At 35.4% G+C, this 19685-nt stretch overlaps 1 protein-coding gene across 2 annotated transcripts in view; it reads left to right on the top strand.

The window, feature by feature from the left end:
* The window catches only part of HEATR5A (HEAT repeat containing 5A), a 64091-nt gene that overhangs the window by 13105 nt on the left and 31301 nt on the right, over positions 1-19685 (top strand). For both annotated transcript variants that reach the window (XM_080592742.1, XM_080592743.1), the window contains exons 5-15: positions 2627-2735; positions 3273-3422; positions 3700-3871; positions 5788-5948; positions 8405-8660; positions 10859-11014; positions 11876-12126; positions 15220-15331; positions 16238-16390; positions 17624-17723; positions 18518-18627. In XM_080592742.1, the coding sequence (XP_080448868.1) occupies positions 2627-2735; positions 3273-3422; positions 3700-3871; positions 5788-5948; positions 8405-8660; positions 10859-11014; positions 11876-12126; positions 15220-15331; positions 16238-16390; positions 17624-17723; positions 18518-18627 (1730 nt within the window). The remainder of the gene's footprint in view (positions 1-2626; positions 2736-3272; positions 3423-3699; positions 3872-5787; positions 5949-8404; positions 8661-10858; positions 11015-11875; positions 12127-15219; positions 15332-16237; positions 16391-17623; positions 17724-18517; positions 18628-19685) is intronic.

Raw genomic sequence — 19685 nt, forward strand, 5'->3', positions numbered from 1 at the left:
TGTTCTAAAAACAAGAAGAAGGCTGAGAAGAGCAATAAAGCAGATGAATACAACTCCAGGTACAAAATACAGTTATTGAGCAAATTTCTTAATCAAAGTTAAACTGGATGTAGTTAGTTAGTTACAAACATTTCAGGTGTTTCTAAATGTCTAAAGTTGAGCCAACAGAAGAGAGCCAACATGAACTGCTCTTGCAGGATGTGAAAGCAAACCGTAAGGTACAGAAATATTATGAGTAGCCTTCATGTGTGAAACATTGTATATCTTTCATTGTAGTCAAGTAAATTAAAGGTGGCAGCAAGGCAGAAATGACAGACAGAAATAAGGGAGAACAAGAGTCTGAAGGCAGAAAAGTAGCTGGGAGAGAAAGAGAGAAGAGGCAATGTTCAGAATCCTGATGGGAATGAAAACATTGGTGAGGAGAGTGAATGTGGAGAAAAAAGCACCAGTAAAACATGACTTACTTTAAAATGAGTGTGAAAAAGATTTCTTATAGCAGTAGCAGTGAGACAAAAGGCTACAGAAAAATAATTGAAACTGCAGAACTCGTTATTGAATAAAAACTTTCATCTTGTGCTGTAAGTAAAGGGACTACTTGGAGTTCAGTGAGGGAAGGCTTTTTAATTATTTTTTATTTTATTTTATTATTTGTTTTTTAATCTTGATTAAAGTTGTGTCTTTGCTTGCCATCTGTCCTTGTCATTTAGCATACATTCCCATGTTGTGTGGTAGCAATCTTTGTTAGCAGATGTTGATTCACCTGGAGATTCCTTTAAGTAGATTTTCTAGTGATTTTTTTTTTCGTCTCATAATTTACCATTTTTCTTCTTTAATATGGGTGGAACATAGAAATGTTCTAGGCAAGCGTGTTTAAAAGAATGTGGTGCTCATCTAAAGTGGAGTGTGATGTAAATTCTGCATCAGGTCAGACAAATAGGTCATTTAATGTGACTACAGCTTACTATTTTACTTTAAATTACAAAGTTTTAAAAATATCCGCTAGGGTTGTGTTTAACTCGTGAGTATTTTAAAAGCATTTGGCTGGTCAGAAAACTTTCATAGTTGTTGCTAGAAACATTTGTGGAAAAAAAATTAGACAGCTAGAGTTATGATTCTAGAAGGCAGTCAGAAGAGCTTTCTAAATTCCATGCTTCCAGCTTTTATAGCAAGTTAAATATTGATGTGCAGAAATAGGCCGATTCTCATCCTGAGGTGGCTAGAATATACTTGTCAACAAGTAGTGCCAAGCTGTTGCTAAAAATTACTGTTTAACACTGATGGATCCTTCCATCAGCAAATGGTGGTACTACCAACCACAAGAGAGTGTTTCCAGGTCATTCCATGATGTTGTAAGGTAGTCCTGGGGCTATTTCTTTTTGTCTGTGTTTATTAAATATTCCCTTCCTTGGCTGACAGTTTGAAATGTATATTGTTTAGTCTTAAAACTAGTTAAAGAGGATATCTGTCACCATCACGTGCTCAATGTAGTAATAAGATGTTGCAGTTGTAATTTTATACCCAACTACACCATGAACAAAATTAAAATCCAAACTGTTGGTGTGTTGGATAAAAGTAATAATGAAAAGTGTTTCTTTAATGAAAATAGACTTTTTGTTTGATAAGAGAGAAAGCTCATAACTTTTATTTTTCTTACTGTGTTTTGTCATTTTAAGGAGTTACAGTTAATATTCATTTTTCTAATTAAGAATGTGTTCAGTATGGGATTTTAAAACTGCTTATGTAACACTCCAATTCAGTTGGGGCGTCGGGAGAATACAGTTTTCCTGAAGGTGATGCTGGGCAGTGTCACTGCATATTAAGTAAGTCTGACCAAAGAGCAGAAAGCTGAGTAAAGATACCATTTATTTTTTCCTTGTATTCATCAAATAAAATTGTTTAGTTATAGATAAATCAATACAAAACCAAACTGTGTGCCTTAATCATTTAAAGGAAAGCATTCTTTAATTAAGCAACTCTTTTTATTTCCTTTTTTCTCAAAATTTAGCACTTTTTGCTTTTGCTAAAGGCAACTCCTATGAGTGCACAGAGCACACAGACTCCAGTTGTCAGGTATTTCACCTGGAAACTAAGTTCAGCATCTGTGTATAGTGAAAAGAACATGGGTTTAGACTTTTATTTCCTCCAGGGCGTTTCCTCATTATGTGTTGTTATACATACATGCCAGAATTTTAAGTATTAGACCATTTGCAGTCTACTCCTGACCATCGTGTTGTAAATAAACCAATCCCTGTCTACTTCTGTCAGCATCTGTTGTAGCACAGTGACATAGACTGCAGGATGCAGGGCATTCTTTGTTAGAAATGCATTTGTAAGGCTTAAAGGTGAATATGAAAAATGTATTTGAATTGTAAAATTTATTGGAGGTTTGTATTACCATAATTTGTTATTCAAGTTATCCTCCCAGCCCCTGTATCCTCAGTTCTCCTGGAGTGTGTGTGCCCCACTCTGACCACTTTTTTTTTCCCTTTTGATAATCTGCTTACACTTTTGAAACATTGTATTTAGTTATTTTGTTATTTGCCCATTGATTATGTTAGTCTTCTTAATCCCATTCACGTGTTGTTGCATCCATTTTCACGCGTTTTTGGATTTGCTTTTGTTTTAGTGCTGCGGTGGTATGCTTGGGCTATTTATACAAAAAATTGGGAAGAATTTTGGGAAACAGTTTTACTGACACCGTTGGGAATGTGCTTAAAGCAATGAAGAATGCAGAGGTATTGGAACGGCATGCTTAAAAAATGATTGGAAAAATAATAGGATGTTTGCTGTTGGTAGATCGACCAATGAATTGGAGAAATTGCATGATACCAGTGTATGAAATGGAAAAAAAATGCTGAAAGCTATAGGATAAAAATGAAAGTCTAAATTCCAAAGAATTACTAATGGATCATGACCATAAAAGGATAGAGTGTAGTTACTCTCATTCTGCTTTCATGAAAGAACTTGATAATCTAGAAAATTTAATTGCCTTTACTTATGAGAATGTTTTTGCTCCAGCTTGTACTTCATATTTCGAGTATTAAACTGCCTGTATTTTTCCACAGAATGTAGAATTTTTATCTTCACTTGGTTTTAGTGCTATAGAACAAATTTTCTCTTTACTTCAGCCTAAACAGATCTCTAACAGTAAAAAATAAATAAATAAAAAGGACTCAGACCATTGTTTACCTGTATCAGTGATGAGCATTTTTTTAATTTCCAAGAAGCATAGGATTACAGAACTCTAACATTTCTTCTTTTTAATTTTTCAGTCTCAAGGTCGTTATGAAATCATGCTTAGTTTACAAAATATATTGAAGGGTTTAGGAGCCGCTGCTATGCCCTGTCATAGAGATATTTACAAAGCTGCCCGATCATGTTTGACAGATCGATCTATGGCAGTCCGCTGTGCTGCTGCAAAGGTAAAGTGCATTAATAACTCTCTATTTAGTATGCTCCCTAAATAAAATTCTGTTTTAATGGATGACAAACACAGCAGTAAATACTTTGTTTACGTGTCTATATTTCTTTGACATTGTCTTGGCAGAAAAAAAAAATATTTTTTTAATGTGAAGTAACACACTCATTTTGTTAGGGAGAACTCTGTCTTATTTTGTAAGCTAAAATCTGTACCGAGTGCTTTTCCACATCAAAATGTTGATGTTAAGCATTTTTACTTCCTTTTTTTTTTTTGTCTAGTGTCTTCTTGAACTTCAGAATGAAGCAGTATTTATGTGGAGTACAGACCTGGATAGTGTTGTGACGTTGTGTTTTAAATCCTTTGAAGGTTCCAATTATGATGTACGGTTAGCAGTTTCAAAACTTTTAGGCACAATATTGGCTAGAGCTTTAACATCTAAGCAGACACCAGGTGAAGTATGTACTTTGTTTGCTGATTCCTCGTCTGTAAAAATAAATAAATAAATAAATCTGTCTGATCAGAAACTCTGAAGTTTTGAAACCTAAAGTAAAATCACAATGTAAACTTCATCTGGCTCTTCATATTTGTGCTTTGGTCTTTTTTTTTGTAATGTTTTTTCTCATGTAGTGCTATGCTTTTAGTTTCGTTACCTCTTATATATATATATGTGTGTGTATATATATATGTATACACACACACACTCACTAGCAGTTCATGAAGTGGTCAACAAGGAAAAATATTTGGTAAAACTAGTTGCCTCTGTTACAAGATTATTATTGTATGTAGAGAACTCAGTAGCCTCAGGAATTTAAAGGAAAGATTAATTTTAGCAATGTAAAAACCAGTAAGATGTGAGGGAGTATCTGCCTGTCAAACTGAGCAGTTGAGGATATCTTTTCAAGCTGTTTTTCCAAAATTGTCAATACCGTAACTGGATTGTATAGTACTACAAACATGATCTGAAGCAGGAATGAGCATGCAGTTCTGTTAATAGAGCGTGTAACAGTTTTTGCTGACAAACTGAAGATTCCTGGCACAGTTAAAACATCTCAAATCTTTGGTGTCATTCAAACTGGAAGTTTTGAGTCCGATCTTAGGAGCCCAAAACTAAATACCGAGCTGTAATCTAAGTGAAATATAACATGATGCAGAGTTAGTGTGACTGTGATTCTGCTTTTGAAGGCATAAATGCAGTAAGTACCAAATGACAAAATTATGTCTTTAAGCCCTATTTGGGGCTTAAAGGCTGTGTACTACCTTTGGAGACTCTAAAGTCTTGATTTCTAAGGTATTTTTCGAAAAATCTTTTTGGAGAGAATTATTATGTTACAGAAAACTATTATCTCTTGTATTTTTCCATTAGAAATAGAAAAGAAAAATCTCTGACCTTTACATAGACTCTTTCTGTACTCTTTGTAAGTGATGTAGTTACATAACACTAACGTAGCACTTCAGTAATACAAGAAGCTCATCCAACTGTTTAATTGGCTATTTTTAGTATGGAAGCACTAGGTTAAAACAAGTTAGAGTTAAGTGCGGCAGAAGCTGGGTTGGAGCTAGAATGAGCTGGGAGAGAAGAGGAGGGAGCAAGACATGAGGAAGTGCTTAGTTATGAAATTTCTGTTTTTGTATCCGATAACCTAACTGTGCTGGGAGTTTTTTGTTGTTTTTTTTATATATTATTACCTTAAATCCTCTAATTCCTTTTCTCATCAAAATACTTGGAAAACAATGAAAAATGTAGTGAAAAATTTAGGTCACTTAGTTTGCATGCTGTGCAGTAATTGTGTGAAGTTGGCATGCACAAGTCTCAGCGTAGGTTTTGTACGAACTTTGAGGAAATAACACAATAGGAAATAGAGATAAATATTTTTCCAGAACATTGTAAAAATACTCTATTATTCTCATTATTTTGGAGAGTTTCTTTTATACTAAGGTGAGAAGGTTTTTGTTTCTAAAAGAACCAGTTGTTATGTCCATATCTGGCTAAGCACAGCAGAAAGGTAATCTTCCCTGTCTGAGGTCTGGAATTGAAAGCCATCTTCAGTGGTAAGGTATCCAAAAGTTAGAGCTTTCAGGAAGCTTAGGGTGGGAGGGGTAGGCCGTGCAGACAGAGGAGGCTTAGATCTGATGGTAGATACTGAGGGAGGTACATGTGTGTATGCGTGTGTATATATATATATATATATATATATGAAAATATATAATTATATATGTATGTATTGTGTTTCAGTAGTATTTGGATTTGGTTGTGGGAATTGCTTTTTTTTTTTTTCTGAAATGACTGGAATTGAAGTTTTCTTTCTGAAATATAAAAAAAAAACTTTACAGAACTGTTCCTCTAAACATTTACGTCTCTCTTTTAGCATCCACCAAGCATAACTTCCGCAGGATCTCTTTGGAAGAAGTGATGGAGCTTTTAGGAACTGGATTTTTGCGTGGAAGTAGTGGCTTTCTACGAGCCAGTGGTGATATGCTGAAAGGGACCAGTTCAGTCAGCAGAGATGTTAGAGTTGGAGTCACACAGGTTTGTATTACATTATTTATAATGTTATGAGATTGCTAAATATTCCTATAACAACTGTTTTACTTTCATATATCTCTTGTTTCATCCTGTTTGTGTCTGTGACAAAATGTATATAATTGAAAATAAGGATTTACATGTTCAGTTATGTCTGAAAGAAAACAAAATCTGCTGTTGCTTATTGTTTATCTAATAGTTTGATATTTTCAAAATGAATTATGTAACAATAGTGAAATCTTCAAGAGATAAAAATTTCAATTAAGTGATATAAATAAGTACTTAAAGTATTTTTTAGATTTAAACTGTTAGACCTTATACCTAAAAATTAGAGGAGGAAGTTAAGAGAATTCCAAGTTATTTCAACTTGGAATGATTTCCTTCTCTATGCAAACATTCTTAGTCCCATTCTGAAAGAATGTGTTTGCTTTGAATAATAAGTGCTTGAAAAATAGGGGAAGCAGAATGTAGTGACAAAAAGTAAGTATCTGCTCATTTGGTTTGTTGTGTTCCAGGGACAGAATCTTATTAACTGAGAAAGGCTGAAGTTTTTACCAGTGCATGCTGGTAAAAACAATGTAATCTATTTTTTTTGGTTAAAATCTGCTTGGCCTCTTGCAGTAAATGTATGCTTAATGTATGCTTAAACAGCATATATATGTGAAAACCTAGATATTCAAATGTTCAACCTGTGAATCAAGACTAAAGGTCATGCTGAACACTTAAATATCAAACAGTAGTGATTGTTTTAATGTTACAGTCCACACAGGCACATGATATGTCCCCTTTGCCAGTAAGGGGATTTTTAATTGCATTTCTACTTCTGCAGTGCAAAAATAATCTGTAAATTAGCTTGAATTACTGATATAAGTTGCCAGACTTTGCACTGAAGCAGCTAGAAGGTGCTTGCAAATTGTCTTCGATGTGCAGCTCATGCTGGGTGGGAACATTAACTTCTGGCAGAATGACAGAAATGCTGGGGAAAAAAATAATATATTGTCAGCTATTTGCCTAGAAAATGCATGCCAGACTCCTAGGGTATTCTACATACACTGTGGTTTATTAGTTTTCCAGGAGTAGGTGTCTCATTTCAGTGTTTTGACTACTTATAGTGGTGGTTTTTTTTAAAAAAGCTTCTCTTTTTTCATGCACTTCTGTTAATACTTAAGAGTATTGGTGCTACACTCTAACTTTACCATCACAGTTTGATCAGCATGATGTTTCTATAAGAAAAACTTGAGAAATTGTATGTGTACCAATGCCTATAAGTAGAAAATGCTTGCATTTATAAAATGTATCCATTATTATGTGAATTACAGCTTGCTATAAATTATAAAAATAAGAAAACTACTGAAGATGACTTCTTCCATGTGGAAGAAGAGTTTATATTGTTCAAGATGTAGCCATGGCAGTATGACTCTTCACGACTCTACCGTGTTAAATTCCTCAGTTTTCAAATCTGTAAAACAGGGGTCATGTACTGGTACATTATTAAGCCTAAGTAGTATTTGTCAAGAGCTATTAGATGCTAACAGAATCATCTAGTACAGTTTCTTCATCTATAGTACTTCACTTTATTTTATGTGAATAATTTTGTTGTTAGTGTTAGGCATGAGACAAAGTGTGTATGAGGTAAACACAGAGGTTCGTTGATAGGGGTAGTATTTGTGAACTGTGTTATAAGGACTTCTGTATGTTCATTTGCATATTCTCATTTTATCGTATTCACTTTTCTTGGTGGTAGCACATCAATTCATTAAAAAATTCCAACACATGCACATGGCAGGGAATTGTAAGGGAGTGTATTATGTGGCAAAATAAATGGTCTTGTGGTGATTAGATTTGTAAAGTGACTCTGCATTCTTTCTCTTTGTTGTGACATCCATAGTCTTTTTATGGTACCTTCATTGCAAGGCAAACAATTAAAATTCATTGAGATGAAGAGCAGTGCTTGGGGGCTGCAAATATTCCCTAATTCCAAGTCTATAATAACAAAATTCTCTCAGGGTTATGGGTTATAGTATTGTAACATAGTAGTTCTTAAAATGCATTCATACATTAAATTTGTGTTCCATGTGCAGAATGTTAAATAGCTGGAAGCTGTTGTTCAGTGAGACCAAACACAATGTTTTACATAACAAGTGCCTGTGCAGAGTAAACTGCCATTTCTCACACCCTGGAACGAAATAAAATGGGCAAGCACTGTGAATTAACTTAGAGTCAAACTAAGCTGCAATATTGCTAGGATAGTTTTGAGAGTAATTTAAATTATATAAACAGATAAAAAATGGGCAGCTACATGCAGGTGAGAACGTGCATGATTTATGGACATGTATAAGTAATCTCAGTTCAGTGACGTTATACTTCTGGTAATGTGCAGAGATAAAAATGATGTATGTGGGATAGCTGATAGAAGTTTTCCAGATGCTCTAAAATATGGCTTCTTTTCAAATCTTTTCCAGGCATACGTGGTATTTGCCTCTACATTAGGAGGACAATGGCTTGAAAGGAACTTCTCTGCCTTCCTTTCCCATATTCTAGATCTTGTTTCTCAGTCTCACCCTAAGGCTATTCAGAGTCAGATGGATGCTATCGGCTGTCGCCGCTGCGTTTCGTTTATCCTTCGAGCTACAGTAGGAGGCCTTCTTGGGGAAAAAGCTCAAATTGCAGCTGCCAAGGAGATTTGTCAGGCCATCTGGAAACTGAAGAAAGTTGTGGGTATGGGTCTAACAAGATTATCCATTTGGGGCTTCTGTTTTTCTTTCTTTTTCTTTTTTTTTTTTAATTGAAGTGATTGTCCAATTTCCTAATCCAGAGATGGCAGAAACAGACTATATAGTGCTGGTTTATTACCATAATAATGTAGAGGGCTTTTGATGGGGTACTTTGTTTTTAACTTGGGCTGGTTATTGGTTTGTGTGTGTCTGTGCATGTGTGTAAACAAAAATGTAAACATGTAAAAAAAAATACTTTTTCCCTGGCAAAATCACTTTAATCAAGTACAAATATAATAATGTAATAAATACATGCAGTAATAAATGGATTGTAAAAAGTATTGTAAAATGAATTAAATTGGCAGTTATGATATGTCTAGCCAGATTTTGCTTTCCTGTTCAGTACAGGTGACACTACTGATGGTTTGGTATGACAAAATAGGCATTTCTTCTGGAAAAAAAAAGGAATCTTGCATGTTAAGGTCTTGTACAAGGCTTCTAAACTGCTGATCTCCCACCATCATCCCCCTTGGGGTGCGGAGAGGAAAAGAATGCTATACAGTTGCATATTATATCCTAGTTATAGAATCACAGAATTGTCTAGGTTGGAAGAGACCTCCAAGATCACCTAGTCCAACCTCTCACCTAACACTAACAAGTCCTTCACTAAACCGTATCACTAAGGGCTACATCTAAACGTCTCTTAAAGACCTCCAGGGATGGTGACTCAACCACTTCCCTGGGCAGCCCATTCCAATGCCTAACAACCCTTTCAGTAAAGAAGTTCTTCCTAACATTCAACCTAAACCTCCCCTGTCGCAACTTTAGCCCATTCCCCCTTGTCCTGTCACCAGGCATGTGGGAGAATAGACCAACCCCCACCTCTCTACAGCCTCCTTTAAGGTACCTATAGAGAGTGATAAGGTCGCCCCTGAGCCTCCTCTTCTCCAGGCTAAACAATCCCAGCTCCCTCAGCCGCTCCTCGTAAGACTTGTTCTCCAGACCCCTCACCAGCTTCGTTGCCCTTCTCTGGACTCTCTCGAGCACCTCCATGTCCTTCTTGTAGCGAGGGGCCCAAAACTGAACACAGTACTCCAGGTGCGGCCTCACCAGAGCCAAGTACAGGGGGACAATCACCTCCTTAGACCTGCTGGCCACACTGCTTCTTATACAGGCCAGGATGCTGTTGGCCTTCTTGGCCACCTGAGCACACTACTGGCTCATATTCAGCCGACTATCAACCAGTACTCCCAGGTCCTTCTCTGCCAGGCAGCTTTCCAGCCACTCATCTCCCAGCCTGTAGCGCTGCTTGGGGTTGTTGCGCCCCAGGTGCAGGACCCGGCACTTGGCCTTGTTGAACTTCATACAGTTGACCTCAGCCCATCGGTCCAGCCTATCCAGATCCTCCTGCAGAGCCTTCCTACCCTCGAGCAGATCGACACACGCACCTAACTTGGTGTCATCTGCAAACTTACTGAGGGTGCACTCAATCCCCTCATCCAGGTCATCGATAAAGGTATTAAAGAGGACTAGCCCCAGTACTGAGCCCTGGGGGACGCCACTAGTGACTGGCCTCTAAGTTAAATATCTAGTTAAATAAGTTAACTAACTTTTATCTTAGTTAAATATCTAAATGTTAAATGTCTAAACTGACCTAATCATTTATGTCTCAGAAGATGAACATATAAAAAAACAAACACCAGAAAACAAATTTTTTAATTTACTTTTTCCCTTTCTATTTTCCCCCTTATTATTCTCTCTCTCTCCCCTCCATTGTGTATCTTTACTTGTTCAATCATGTGCTCTTTCTGTCTTTTCCTCCTGTTACGTTTTCATACTACATAGTAAAATCTGGCAGGTTATATCCATTCCTTGTCAAAGCATGACCTTTTCAAGTCATCTTCAGGAAGGCTGGGAATAGTGTGCTGTTCCAAATCAAGTTCAAATCAGCAATTTTTTTGTTTACATTTTGTCTACCCCGCTGCCCTCAAAGATGTGTTACACTACCCATTTGAGTGATAGAAATGTATTTGCCTCAGTGAAAGTAAACCTTTATAAAACCAGTTTGATCAGTGATAAAAATGTTGGTGATAGAAGCTCAATTAGTAATACAGACAAATTACCATAGCAAATTCCGTTATCCTATCTCTTTATTTCATTTATGGTAGCAATTTCATGGGGCTCTTCCTGTGTTGTTATCAGATGCTGCAATGAGTGACAGTAACTTGGAGACACGAATTATGACAGCAGATGTAACAGCAAGTCAGCATGTACTTGTGTGCGCACTTCAGGAACTTGGAAGCCTCATCCATGGCTTAGGAACTACAGCAGCACCATTACTGCAGGATTCCAGTACAGGTACATGCCCTGAATTATTCATGTACCAGAGTACAAAATATATTCCCTTGTTCACTGTGATCTTCTCTGATTGCTTATGGCTAGACTGTTAATTCTTAACAATCTGTTGGGATCCTTTGTGTGGCATTGGCTATATCAACCTTTCTTCTGGCATACAGTCTCCTCAGCGGAACCTCCTTAATTCTGTCCTTTTCTGTTTTCTTCTACTAAGCTAAAAAAGAAAGAAGGGAAGTTGACTTACTGCATGCCATATGAAATCTTCGGGCATTGCCCTAAGAGATCTATATCATCTTCTGCCTGTACTAGTACATTAATTAAAATTAAAAAAAAAAAAAAAAGAGAAGAAAAAAGATCAGTATCAAAATTAACTTCATTAAGGGTTGTATTTAAACTGAATCATTTTGATCAAGCTGCGTGTCTTCATCTACCTTTATTATTTTAGCCGCACTGAGAATGTTTTTTTTTGTTTTGTTTTTGTTTTGTTTTGTTTTATTTTCTTGGTAGTTTCGTGTGGACATCTGTTTCCACTGCTTGGATTTCTGATTCCTTGAGAACACTTACAGACATTTTCTATTCATGTTGGTGAACAACGACATGGTCTTTTAGGTTTTGGTGGTTTTTTTCATCCTATTACTTTTCATTTGGGGTAACTTTTTTTTTTTTTTTTTTAAGTATTGTGACATTTAAATTTGATGACAAGTAGTTCATAATAAAAATCAACAGTACTTACAAAAGAAAAGTATAGAAATTAGATACTAGCTTGTTCACCAGTTTCCCGTATGTGTTTTTGCTGGTTAACATCATCTTAGGGATCACCTGCTTGCCAACTTCTTAAACATGTTTATGCATTGTATTTTTCAGGAGTTCTGGAAGCAGTAATTTCTGTCATCCTTCATCCCAGCATTTCAGTTAGACTAACAGCAGCATGGTGTTTACGCTGTATTGCAGTAGCGTTGCCCTCCTATGCGTCCCTGCTCTTGGATCGTTGCATTGAACGTCTGAGTGCATTGAAATCTTCCCCGGAAGCAGTAACTGGCTACAGTTTTGCTGTTGCTGCTTTGTTGGGTGCAGTAAAACACTGTCCTTTAGGAATTCCACATGGAAAAGGGAAGGTATGATCTGAATACTTTACTTCTAGACAGTTATTTGATGTCTTTTGCAGCAGTATTTGCATGTATTCTTTATCACACGACCACAAAAAGCAGGATACTGTTGTGACATTTTCTTTCCTCAAGAAGGGGATTTCAAATAAGCAAGTGCTTTTCTCAAATGTGTCAGGATTTTGAACTTTTTGGGAAACATCATTAATGACTTTATTAACCATTCAGACTCATATTTTTTTTTTTTCTAATGGGAAAGTTTTTTATGTACTACTACCTGTTTTGGGATAGAGGTCAATTCTGTGGAGCTGTGAGGACTTAAATTTAACATTCTAAAGAAAGGTTTACTTAGAGAAAACATTTTTGGAGTAGAGTTAAGTTTTTCAGAATTTCAAACTAAATTCTTTCCAGCAACATTACAGCTTCTGTAATGCTGGGCCAGTTTGGCTTAAATTAGAAAGCTGACATTTTGTCTCTTTCCCACAAGCTTCACAGCAGTGTTAATGGTAAGAAAACGCTAGACTGGAGAACTGCTGAAATGTATCAAGCTTTGCCAAATCAAAGAGATTTTTCTTTTCATAAAAATAATAAATAATAAATAATAAATAAAAAAGTATACATACAAATCTACTGCATGCTGTGATGTTAGAAATAAACGTCCTGAAAGGAAATTCATTCAACCACAGATTGTGCCAAAGCAATATTTCCCAGTGCCATCAGTGACTGCAGTGTATGGTTAGTCAATGCTTACACCAATAATAATAATCCTGTTGTTATCCTGAAAATCCTTAGTCAAGTCCAACAGCTTTTTATCAGTTCCGACAGATATACACTTTCATGGTAATAAATAGTATTTAACCAAAATAATTTTATTGCGTTAACAGCCAATCTCTCTGCTAGTGCAGATAGGATATACTGCGCTTTGAAGTTTTATGGATATCCTGATAGAGAAATGAAGGTCAGAAGAAGAAGCTGTTACCATCTCAATGAGCACTTCATCCACAGAGTTGCTCACAGCTGGAAAACACAAATATCAGCAGTACATTCTAATTCTCTGCAAAATGTAGAAACTTACCTTCTCACTTCTACCCTTATGTCAATTGGCTGTGAAAAGGATATTTTCAGAAGAGGCGCAACTTGTCGAAAGCATTGTGGGTTTTGATGTTGTTACACCTCTGTAAGATGAAAGGAGTGCTTTAGGATATTAGCAAAAATCACCCTTACCAGTGATTCAGGGCCACCTTTTCACTGTTACTGAGCACTAGCAGTTCCACTCCACTCCTCAACAGACATTACTAGGTGCAGTTCTCATTCAATTTACCAAATGCTGATGAAATAATTCATAGTATTAGGGGGGAAAAAAAAGTTCTTAGCTTTTAAAAACTGTTCCTGATGATTGGCTCTAAGACCATGGGGAGAGAACAAAACGACTGTTGTTTGGCTAGTTGTATAGAAAAGGGCCATTCAAATACTATACACCTAAACAGCTGAAATATCTATTTGACTGAGAAACTTAATTCTTTACAAAGATTTCTTTTAGAGTAATAGAATAGGATGAAATAGGGCCAGGAGGAGGTATGGGAGGGCAAAGAAAAGTGTGGGAGAAACACTGTATTCTGTACTAAGCTGGCAGGGGGGAGAACAGAAGAGTTGACAAAAGCTCTTTTCCATTCTTTCCTAGGAACACTGCCAGTTTCCCAACTAACTCCTCTTCTGGGGAACTGAAAGAGACCAGTGTTAAACAGAGCAGTTCTGAAAAGGAAATATCAAGTGTAGACAGTAGTGACCTGGACAGAAGCTGTTTTTTGTTAATACTTTTTCCTTTGAGAGAGCGGTTAGAGTTGCAGGTGGAACCTATTCAAAGCAAGACAATAAGTAGTGGTTTTATATGTAACATTCCATACTAGTGCTTGTACTGCAAAAAATCTTTTGAAAATAAAACATTTCTAGTAGTACATGAATAGAAAAATTGTCAGAAATCATTCAGTGAAATCCTTTCTAGGCTGTTTGTTTATCAGGTACTTAGAATATACCAAGTGCTTTTTAAATTTTAGAATCAAATACTTTAAACCTTAATCAAAAATCTATCGAAAAAAATTATTCATTTGCAACCAACTGATAGTATTATGGAATTTGGTAAAATATTTTACAGTCTGTTAATGTTTAATGAAGTTTTCTAAGTTCACAAACTTCAAATTTTCATGAAGCTAACTTTCGTGCAAACTTTCATGGTTTTAGAAGTGTGCGAAGAAATTATGTAAGGATGTCTTTACTGAGGCTTTTCATGATATTGTTGATAATGGCACTTATTTGTAACGGTAATTTGCAAGCAATTTGTTTTGGCAATCAGTTATAACACGATAAGGAAAAAAAATAGTTTTAAACAGTTAAGAAATCTGTATGTGAAACACAATGTGAAGCCAGCGATTTGCAGAATGCTCTTACAAGTTTTAGCCACCTGTGGCAATTGTCCATGGACACCCTGTATGTTCTTCCCTGTAAATTCCAGGTAGTTTGTGCTTTGGTACCAACTAAAGATTGTCACTTTGCATGTAGCACATCAGTAGGCACGTGCAGTTATTGTGGAGAAGATCAGACAGGATTGAATTATGCCTTAGCATACCCTTCAAACTTGCTTATTTATTCATACTATTTGTTGATTTCTAAACTGTCAATGAGAATTGTAGGATTTATGCTAAAACAAGGATAAAAAGATCTTTTACCCCTCTTGCGACTTCTTCTGAGCTGTAATTCATAGGTCTTATGCTATCCTTTTTCTATATAGTGGTATAAATAGAGTATCAGAACTCGCAGGAATATGTATGGTAAGGATTAAAGAGAATTATCAGCTCTCCTTTTACTATTGGTAAAAGAAGGGACAAAGAAGCTAAGTAACTTAGTTGTTACCCCACAGCAACTGTTGAAGCCATCCTAAACTAGTACTGAAGTCCGTCATTGCTACTTCATAAGCCTCAGTTTTTTTTCCGTTGCCTGAGAGGAAGATGACATTGTATTTGGGGACAATGAAGTAGCAAATACAATTGAAAAAGCATTTCAATTAGTTACTAAGATGCTGATGCTCTGTTTTTCTCTTTAATTTTGAAGGTAATCATGACTGTAGCAGAAGATTTGTTGTGTTCTGCTTCTCAGAACAGTCGCATTTCAGTGCAGCGAACACAGGCTGGATGGCTGTTGATAGCTGCCCTCATGACATTAGGTAAATAGCTTAGTACATTTTACTTAAACTAAATTGACCTGTTCAGTGTTCTGTCTCTGAGTTTATTTTTTCTGATGCTTAATTTCACTTATCACTGCAAAATAATTCTAAAATAACAATGTAAATATTTAGAAAACTTTCTAAAATAAAAATGCCATTACTTTAAAATTTGCTATTAGGTCATTGGAAATATTGTCTAAAAACATTGACTGGTTGGGACCGCTATTAATTAAATATGGAAAGTAAAATTTCAAAATCACTCTAACCAAATGTCCTTGTGGTTATGAACATTTACAGTGATTATTTATTTATGTATTTATTTCAAGATCTGTCCCAGCACAAAATGAATAAGAAGAGCGTTGTTCCCTCTTGTCAGACACTTGAAATATTACTGAACTTTCTGATATTTATTACTGCTCGGATTATTGACTCTAATATTAAACTACTAATGAAGAATGTGTGTTGACAGCTTTGTTCATGTATTAAACCACTTTTCATGTTTTCAGCTATTATTTCGGCCCAATGGCTCCCAGTTTTCTCTTGTATTAGGGAAAATATGCTAATATTACCTGAAACTACCTAACTTTATAACAAATGTTTGCTTTTCTGAATGTTGCTGTTGCATTATATCTCTTCTATGGTGGTGATCCCCAGGGTCTGTGCTTAGTAAGACAGAGGCTGTAACTGACTTGGTGGCTTACTAGTAAATGTGTCAGTGGGTATGTAGTCATGTATGAAAATGGAATACCAAAGAAACATTTGACCAATGATACATGAGTAGGCTGGGAAAGTAGCATAAAGATTTGTTTGCAGCTGTAATGATTTTGTGAATGTAGAAAAAAGAACCAAAGAGAATATTTTTACTCTGAGTCTTCACATTGGTATGAAAGCTGTCAATACCTACAGGTCCTGCAGTTGTCCAGCACCATCTGCCACGAATGCTGTTACTGTGGAAGTGCGTCTTTCCATCATCCCCCAAAGACCTAGAAACAGAAAAGACACGAGGAGATTCTTTTACGTGGCAAGTAACACTGGAAGGCCGTGCTGGTGCTCTCTGTGGTAAGTGGGGTGTAGTGTCTTTATAGTTGGGTTGGTGGTTTGGTTTTCCATCTGAAAGAAAAAAGATACTTCATATAGATTTCTTTTACTGTGTGGTAGAGGTTGTATTCACTCTCCAACATTACAAACTTGTGTGTGTATATATATATTTACCTATGTGTATCTATATACGTGTATTTCATTATTGCAAAATAAATAAAAATAAAAAATCAGGACGAAAATATGTTACAGAACAGGATTCTTTCTCTTCATCTTCAAATCAGTTATTTCCAAGCAGTAGATGGTATCAAGAAGGATTCTCTTTTTTGTTGATGTTGTTGTTTAACATGCATATCACAGTAGCATCTGAAGACGCAAACCAGGATATCTGCTGTTGCTTATACAGTCTACTGTATTTAGTAAATAACAGTTCTGTTACCTAATAGCTGACTTACTGTAAGCAAAATAGGCTTGGTGAATCAGTCAAACAAATTTGTGAGAGCATTTCATTGTGAAATATTGGGAATTTGGGTTGTCAAAAGACCATTTCACTGCTCTTCAAATACTTAACGTGTTGCGGTCATATACTGTGGAGTATTAAAGAGTCCTTTGCATAGCAGAAATGCGTGCTGCAGTATATTGATCACCATTCTCTCTCTATTAAAATCTATCAGAATGTGTGGAATTCAACAGTAATTTCATTTTAGAAGTAACCTGAACAATTAATCATTAAATATTTGTTTATTTTGGAATTAGGTCTTTTATACTGTATATTTTCTAGATAGTTTTTGAAATACTAATTCAAGTTTAATTTTCTGTAAACAATGAAAAATACTTAAGTACATGTAAGTTGCTTCTTAAAGTACAGTAATTAAGCTGAATTTAAAGCGAAAACAACATAAGCAGTAGGTAATCTGATTATCATCCTTTTCCCATTTTTTTCTGTTATTATAATCGTCATGGAGTTATCATGAAGTTGAGTTGTATTCAATAACTCAATTCATAGCAAAAAAATGCTTACATTCATGTATGCAACTAGAAGTCAAGGTACAAATGTCCAAGCTGAGACACCAGAACAATGCATCTGTGAATGTAATTTTTTCATTTATGATTTTATCAGTTTCTTAAATTATTGGTCAAAATGCATTTTTTCCCATGCTTTCTTCCATTTTTAAATTTTAAGTGAGGTAATTATGTGATTTTTTTTCTAGATATCTCACTTTAATTAAGTTAAATTCCAATTCCTTTTTTTAGCCATCAAAAGCTTTGTTTCCCACTGTGCTGGTCTTCTTACGGATGAAGTCGTTCAGAGACTTCTTCCTCCTCTCCCAAGTGCTGTTGATTTATTGACACAGTAAGTGTATCAAACTGTTAAATGAGATTCTGATTCTGAAAAGCTACAGAGCAATTTTCTTGCAATTGATTTAGTGTACTTCCTTAAGAACTTTATTTTCAAAAGAACAGAAGTTAGAGTATAGAATTTAGCTGTATAGCTGAAGACTTTAGCTGGCGTAATAATAACTGGCATAATAATGTCTTACGTATTGAACTATTATATAAAGAAACGAAGGGAAGAAATTATTGTATGCTTTTGTTAAGTTGATGCCTTTATTCTGCCTTTTTTTTTTTAATTGAACATATACATTTGTGTGTATCCGTGGTCATTCTTATATAATAAAAAAGCTAAGTTCAAGAATACCCTGGGACAAAAAGTTTTATAGATGGTCATGTTTTATATTTAGATTAACAACAAAGCTGTAAAGAGTTTTGTAATTTTTTAACTTTTGCCTTTATTTCAGAGTAAGTAGTGATTTAATGTGTTTGGGCTCTAAACTCTAACTCACAAAACATATTTGCACAAAAAAAAAGTTAATTGTAATAAATATAGGTACAACCAAAGGCAATAGAAAATCTAATTTATTTCTCTAGTATTAAATAAAAGGAATGACTGGGAATGGACCACCAAGAGGTTCTGCCAGAGGATGTGAAAAAATTGTTTGCCTTCTGCTATTGCTAGTGCAAATCAAAACTATACCTACAAGATGTATAGATTTTAGAAGTATTCAGTAGAGTCTAATACAAATTAAACCAGTGATGCATAATCCTTAAACTCTTTTAAATGTCTTAATATGCTTTTTGTATTTTAAGGCTTTCTTCAATATGTAAGTCATACGGGAATTCCTTAAAAACATCATCAACGGTTTACAGACATAAACTTTATGAGTTACTGGCAGTATTGCCTCCAAAGACATATGAAGGTATGTACTTTTCTTACAAAGAAATATCTGTTGAAAATGTCATGGACTCATTTTAAAATTTTTGTTCAACATATTTTCAGCTAGCAAGATGTAGTTTCACCTTTTCTCACAAATTTAGTCCATCTGTTTATATTTGATGAAATTGTAGTGAAGTCACAGTGGTTTTGAAAAGCTGGTGTTCATGTTCTTCCTTTTTTTCCATCTCCTATTTGCCATATTTAAAATCTAATCTAATACCATAGCTACTACCAGATCAACTAAAACATAATTTTTGTCATTTTTAAATTGTCACGTGAATAGTTTGCCACACGATACTGTATAGACTGAAATAAATATGACTCAGCCTGTATGGGGCTGGGCCATATTTATTATGGGCCCATATGGGTCAGCCAGCCATTGAGTTAGTTGTGCCCTCTGTATCATGGAGGAAATGCTCACTCAAATAATCTGCTCCATCTAGTGGTAACTGCTAAAGGAATCCTCATAAGGATAAATCACTGATTTCTCTGCCTTAGTCATTGTCATGTCTCAGGTCTGAATATAACACTTGTTTTATATATATATATATGTATATATACACATCGTGTATAATATTCATTTGTGAATTGAAGCTTAAAAGCTTGAAATGTCACCTCCATCCCTCAGAGCAAGTTCTTTTCTTCTTTTATTACAGGGGAAAAATTTTATAGAATGCAGATGTTTGAGGTTGGGCAAGTTTGACAGTTTCTTGTTTTGTTTGGGATTTCTGCATATAGTCTAACTATTGAAAAATACTATTTTACGGTCTGATGCATAAGGTCTGAGTCTTGGGAGAAAGCAGCGTCCTAGCTGAGGGTGTTGCAATCTAGAACCAATAAATAAAGTTTAAAAGATTGGTTATGAATAAGTTGTCACACTGCTGAAAGCTTTGTAAATAGCATTTAGAATCAAAACACTAGTTTGACAGATACATAGTCTGAGTTGTTCACCCATCTGTAATATAGCCGTGTGGGACTGAAGAAAGAATGGAAAAAGATACATTGCAAGAGCTTATTTTCAAGGTCTATTGTATTTTAACC

The sequence above is a fragment of the Anser brachyrhynchus genome (genome assembly GCF_964034855.1).
Source record: "Anser brachyrhynchus genome assembly, chromosome: 5".
Lineage (NCBI taxonomy): Eukaryota > Metazoa > Chordata > Aves > Anseriformes > Anatidae > Anser > Anser brachyrhynchus.